Raw genomic sequence first — 6,000 nt, 5'->3', positions numbered from 1 at the left:
ACAGTTGTGTAGTTTGGTGTTCTTATAGGACTCCTAACAGTGGGAACAGGGACTGTCTCTGACTCTTTTACTGGCTTTTGGGACTCAATTCCACATACTGGTTGCCTTAATATATGGGAGGTGCTTCGTCTTATTACAACTTGATATGCCATGTTTTGTCACTATTCATGGGAGGCCTGCCCTTTTCTGAATAGAAACGGAGAAGTGGATTGGGGGGGAGGGGCTGGGAGGAGAGGAGGGAGAGGAAACTGTGATGTAAAATAAATAAACAAACAAATATTAAAAGAAAGAGTTGGTTGAATGTGGAGAGAGATGGAAGGAAGGGTGAATGGATGGGTAGATTAGTAAGTAGATGGAAGGACAGATAAACAGATGAATGTGCAGATTTCAAAAGCCAATGAATGAATTGATATATCCCCTAACAATCACTAGAAATTGTTGTCCAAGTTGTAAATACAAAATATCCAAGAAGGTCAGGCAAAAATGACCTAGCTATAGTTTGCCTAATAAACTAGAAAAGAAAAATAAAGATGACCTCACTAGACAGGGACATTTTCGCCTTTCCTACCCTCTGTCTCCCCCCAAGCCTCAGTCATCTGACTTACCATCACTACCCACTTGTGGTGGAGCAGGGTTTGCCATGAGGCCCTCACTCACACCTCTCCACAATGGATCTGACACCTGTGGTCCCTGAGATGTTCCACCAGGAGGTGTTTGAGGGGCAGCTAACTAAGAGGGCGCTCAGAGTGGGTGGAGGAATTGGCCCATGTAAGGTCACAGAGCTACAGCCTCCTCCCTTCAAAAGCCTGCCTGTACTTTAGAACCTACAGGAAGCTGTCAAGGAGGGTTCGGCGAAGTCAACATGTGGTGGGGCGTTCTCAGCTTGCTGTGCTGGGTCCCGTTGCAAGGTAAGGACTTAGAGTGAACGGGTGTTTTGGTTTGTGTTTTTCTTCTTTTGCTCAGCTGACTTAACATTTTCACCAGACCTACCTGTCAGTCAACTGTGTTCATGGAGACTACTATGGAAGACAACCCAGGTCATTTTGCTAATACTGCTCTAGCTGTATCGACTTACACACCCAGTTACTGTGTCCATTCTGTCTCCCGTTAAGTGCTCTTCAGGGTACAGGGACAGTATGGCATGCATCTGTGGCTCTTTTACAGTAAAATGTAACCAGCTTCCTAGTCAAAACTTCCTTGTGTATAAGTTTTTGTCAAATATTTTAATTTCGCTAAAATTCAGTTTTTTGCCTCTTTAAATGAAGATGTTAATAAAAGTTTGACCTGTCAAACTCTGCATCATAAGAAAATCCCAAATGCAAAAACTTTTTGGAAGTGTCGAGGCTTAATTCTACTCAATTCTAATGTGCTTCAGAGATAATACTATCCTAGTGAAAACTGCTTACTCTTAAGCATATGTTTGTTTTTAATTCTTTGTGGATGAGAGCTGTGCCTGCCTGAGTCTGTGTAACATGTGCATGCAGTGTCCAGGGGCCCAGCAGGGGAAGGTGGATGTCTTGGAACTGGAGTTACAGATGGCCTTGAGCTGCCATGTGAGAGCTGACAGTGAACCCGAGTCCTCTGCAAGAGCAGCAGGTGCTCTGAACCACTGAGCCACCTCTCCAGCTCTGAAAGCCACTTACTTAATAGAAATCGGTTACATTTCACTATCATTTGGTTTTTGAAGCCTAATTCTACCATAGCATTATGAATATCAGAGAAAGATGCAGTGCCCTTTTTAGCTTAGGTCAAACTAGTCCTACCCCAGAGTCGGGGAAAGGGTGAGGGATCGTTTACTGGTATCACAGGTCTCTGATGGCCCTTGCGTCGGATGTATGGGAAGGGACCATGTATAGAGAGAGAACCACTGCTCAAATTCATTTGTTCATTTGCTTCCCAATAGTGACTCTCCTGCTCTGTGCCAGGAAACATGCCTATCCCTCTCATTTGCATTCATTTCAGAACAGTAACTGAAGGATGCTGGTTTTTTGGGGGGGGGCAGGTGGGGAGCAACATTTTTTTTTTACATAGTTTTTCAATTCCCTGATCTGTGTATTTCAATTAGTGTCTTCCTTTCCGTTCCCTGTACCCTGAGGCACTTAACAAGGATTCTGTTTTGGTAATGAACGACATTAGTTTCTTCAGTAAGTGGCTTAAAGAACAGCTAATGCATTCTGAAAGGGTACATTTAGACAGCCAAAATTAGTATGATTTCAATTATTCCAAGGTCTAAAGCCTTCAGCTGGCCTTAACTTTTCCAGGCTTCAAACTTTTCCCACATTAAAAAAAAAAAAAACACCATAGAAATATTTTTTAAACAAACAGCAGAAACAAAAGAGTCATAACTTAAACCTAATCTGAACATGGCAGTAGATGCATATCTGTAACATCAGCATTTGAGGCAGGAGGATCACCATGAGTTCAAGATCAATCTAGGATATCAGTAATTGCAGTGCAACATGGCAAGACCCTGTCTCAAAAAAATAAGAAAACAGAAAGATAAGCTTAAGACAAGTCTGCCAGCCCATGCAACTCATATGTGCACATGTAGCCTGCCGAGGCCAGAGGCATCAGATTTCCCAGGAGCTGGAGTTACAGATGTTTGCAAACCACCCGATGTGTGTGCTGGGAATCAAGCTAGGGTCCTCCGCAAGAGCAGTATTCTCTTAACTGCCCAGCCATCTCTCCAGCCCTGAAGCTGTGTCTTAATGTGGATGAAGAACCCGGGGCTTATTCTGACTTAGATATCCTAAAAGATTCAATATTGAAAGAACCCAAACTCAAAATTCCCCCACCCAGATGACACAGACCCTCAGTGGGATTTGAACCACCACTGGTCACTCTAACCTAAACCTGCTCAGGCTCCTCAGAGTCCCATGTGGGCAGGAGCTGGCCATGCCGCTGCTTGTCGGCATCAGCTTTGACACAGCTGCAAATTGTCAGCTGATTTTAGCGAATTAGGCAGGAGGAAAATCACTGTGGTGGCTTCTAAGGCTGCCAGAGATTTGCAGACAAAAGAATTTCAAGATCTTGGAGCCTGCCCCTCCTTCCAAGGCTCCAGGCATGAATAATCTCTAGGGTGGATAAAGAATGAGTTGGGTTTTTTGTTTGTTTGTTTGTTTGTTTTTCCAAATTCGTTCCTCTCACTTACGTTGTGGCCGAGGAAAAGGTCAAACCCAGCCAGGTTTCCACCCTTTTTTCTAGCTGCAGGAAGGGTTTCTGCAAACTGAAGAATTCCTTTGTTCCCTTGCGTCAAGCCAGCCTCTTTGTGATGGTCTGGAAGATGATTTGATTTTGACAAGTCTAATTGATTTTCACAGCTGCAGTTTCTCTGCCTTGTCTATCTAAAAATAATACAAATCTCTCCTTGTAATGATTTTCGCTGAAGTACATTTCTGCCTAACTCGCCATAAGAGCCAGAGAAACAGGACTCCAATCTGAGAACTCACTCACTATGTTTTTAGCTTTCATTCAGTTCAAGTCTCTATCATTTGACGTCACAACTGCGGAGAAAAATTAGAGTTCTGTTAACATATTTGTCTCTAAAGATTTACATTGGTCTCTTTTGCCCATTAATTCAACTAATACCTAAAAACCTAGCTTTGTTCTAGTCCCTGGGAGTGTATAGTGAGTGGATGGCACACAGCCTCCACTTCTAGCCATTTGTAAGCCATTATCGGAGATAGACCTGTAACCACACAGTGTAAAGGAATGCACTAAGAGTAAAACCGCTCAAAGCCTTTGAGTGTGTAGAAGAGAGATCCAGTCAGTCAGAAGGAAGGAGGTAAAGGCCTGTTTTCAAGTTTGATTTTCTTTTTATATGTATTGTGTGGTACGTATGTGTGTGAACATGTGTGTGCACATGTGTGGAAACCCAAGTTTGATATTGAAAATCTCCCTTGATAACTCTCCACTTAATCATTTTGAGGCAGGGTCTTCCACTTACTCATTTTGAGGCAGGGTCTCTCCATCAAACCTAGAGCTTGCCAATATGGCTACTCTCACTAGCCAACTTGGTCCAGAGATCCCATCTCTGTCTCCTGAGTGTAGGAATGGCAAAGGAGCCACCAGCCCCACCAAGTATTCATGTTCTAGGGATCAAATCCCCATCTTCTTGCTTGCTCAGCATAAGCTTTTAGCACTGAGCAGTCCCCGAAGCCTTCTACTTGGAAGTTTTGACAAAAGTTGGGACTTATGAGTTGAGTCTCCCTAAGGAGGGTCTTGGAGGAGATAAGCAAGGCTCTGTGTAGGCCATGAGAACAGCTGGGCAAAAGTGGTTTTTCAGCCTGAATCTTCCAGGACCCAATAAGTGTCCCTTCACCTGGAATATCTGGGAGGAGCATCATCAAGTGAGACATGAGGAGGAGAACGTAAGGAAAATCATCAGGAATTTTAGCCTGATGCCTACATACAAAGGGAGCCATAGGAAACACTTTTAAATATTCGTTATTTCTCTTTAAAAATTATATGTATGTGGGGTGTGGGGGTGGGTGGGTGGAGTGTCAGTGAAGGACAGAAGCGTCAGATTCTCCTGGAGCTGGAGTTATAGACAGCTGTGAACTGCTGGATGTGGGTACTAGGAACTGAACTCAAGTTCTCTGCAAGAGTAGTTCGTGCTCTTTCTTATTTTATTTTAAGAATATGAGGTTGGGGATTTAGCTCAGTGGTAGAGCACTTGCCTAGCAAGCACAAGGCCCTGGGTTCGATCCTTAGCTCCAGCAAAAAAAAAAAAGAAAAGAAAAAAAAAAAAGAATATGAGTGTTTTGTCTGCATATATGCCTGTGCATGCCTCATGCCCTCAGAGGCCAAAGAGGACATTGGATCCCTTGGAACTAGAGTTACAGACAGTTGTGAGCCACCCGTGGGTGCTGGGAATTAAACTCTCCTCCGGAAGAGCAGCAAATGCTCCTAACTGCTGAGCCATCTCTCCAGCCCCAGGAAATATTTTAAGTGAAGGAAAAGCATAATGTCTTCTAAATGTCAGTCTAAAAGCTAATGGATGGTGAATTAGAGGGAAGGACAGCCAGAAGACAATTGTTGGAACAGTCCAGCAAGAAGCAATGGGAGCCCCAGCCAAGGCCACAGCCGTAGTGGGAAAAGGAAGACTGGGTTGATTCAACCAGTGGTTGGGAAAAATGAGAGCCTAGTGTTGAATGTCTGGATGTCATGGCTGGTGACCACGTTAACTAAGTAAGGAAACACTGGGGTGGAGCCTATGGCATGTCTGTATTAGTTATGAGAGCACAAGAGACACAAGGAATGGGACAGGTCACAGATTTCAATTGCACATGCTGAGTTTGGGACCCCGCAACAGACTTGCTCTGCTTTGATTTTGAATTTATTACATCCAACAATTGGGTATAAGTCAATGTTTAAAAAAGACCATTTTTTTCAGTCCCTCTGATGACCTATAGAAAGACCCTCCACAGCAACTCTCCCCTAACCTTGGGAAGGGCCAAGGGTTCTTAGGAAAGCACTGGCGTCCCCTGTGTGTGCTTCTGGGCGTGACTACCACTCACCCTTTGCTTGAAAGTTAGTCACATGTGCTTTGATAAGACTCCATCCACTGACAGTAACATTAGTTTAATTTTGTGGGTGGTGTATGTGTGTGAGAGAGAGTGTGTATGCAAGCATGTGTGCACGTGTGTGTGTGTGTGTGTGCACGTGTGTGTGTGTGTGCATGTGTGTGTGTGTGTGTGTGTACACTTGTGTATGCTGGTGCACAAATACAAAGGTCAGTAGAGAACACTGGATACCCTCCTCTAATGTTCTCCCCCTCATTCCCTTGAGACAGTGTCTCCATTAAGCTTAAGCCCACTGTTTTAGCCAGCTTCGCCTTAGCTACCACCAGGGATCTGCCTGTCTCTGAACCCCCAACACCTGGGTTACAAGCACACACAAACCACACAGGCATGCCTGGCTTTTCTTTTTATGTGGGTGCTGGGGACTTGAACTCAGGTCCTCATGCTTGCAGAGCATATGTTCTTACCCACTGAGCCA

At 44.2% G+C, this 6,000-nt stretch overlaps 1 protein-coding gene across 2 annotated transcripts in view; it reads left to right on the top strand.

Moving 5' to 3' along the window:
• Positions 1 to 862: 862 nt before the first annotated feature.
• Crtam (cytotoxic and regulatory T cell molecule) overlaps positions 863 to 6,000 on the top strand; it is a 28,702-nt gene continuing 23,564 nt past the window's right edge. For both annotated transcript variants that reach the window (XM_059266847.1, XM_059266846.1), the window contains exon 1: positions 863 to 908. In XM_059266847.1, coding sequence (XP_059122830.1) covers positions 863 to 908 — 46 coding nt within the window. The remainder of the gene's footprint in view (positions 909 to 6,000) is intronic.

This window comes from Peromyscus eremicus, chromosome 7 (genome assembly GCF_949786415.1).
Source record: "Peromyscus eremicus chromosome 7, PerEre_H2_v1, whole genome shotgun sequence".
Taxonomy (NCBI): Eukaryota; Metazoa; Chordata; class Mammalia; order Rodentia; family Cricetidae; genus Peromyscus; species Peromyscus eremicus.
The sequence above is the reverse complement of the archived record's forward strand: the minus strand, read 5'-3'. Positions and strand labels throughout refer to the sequence as shown.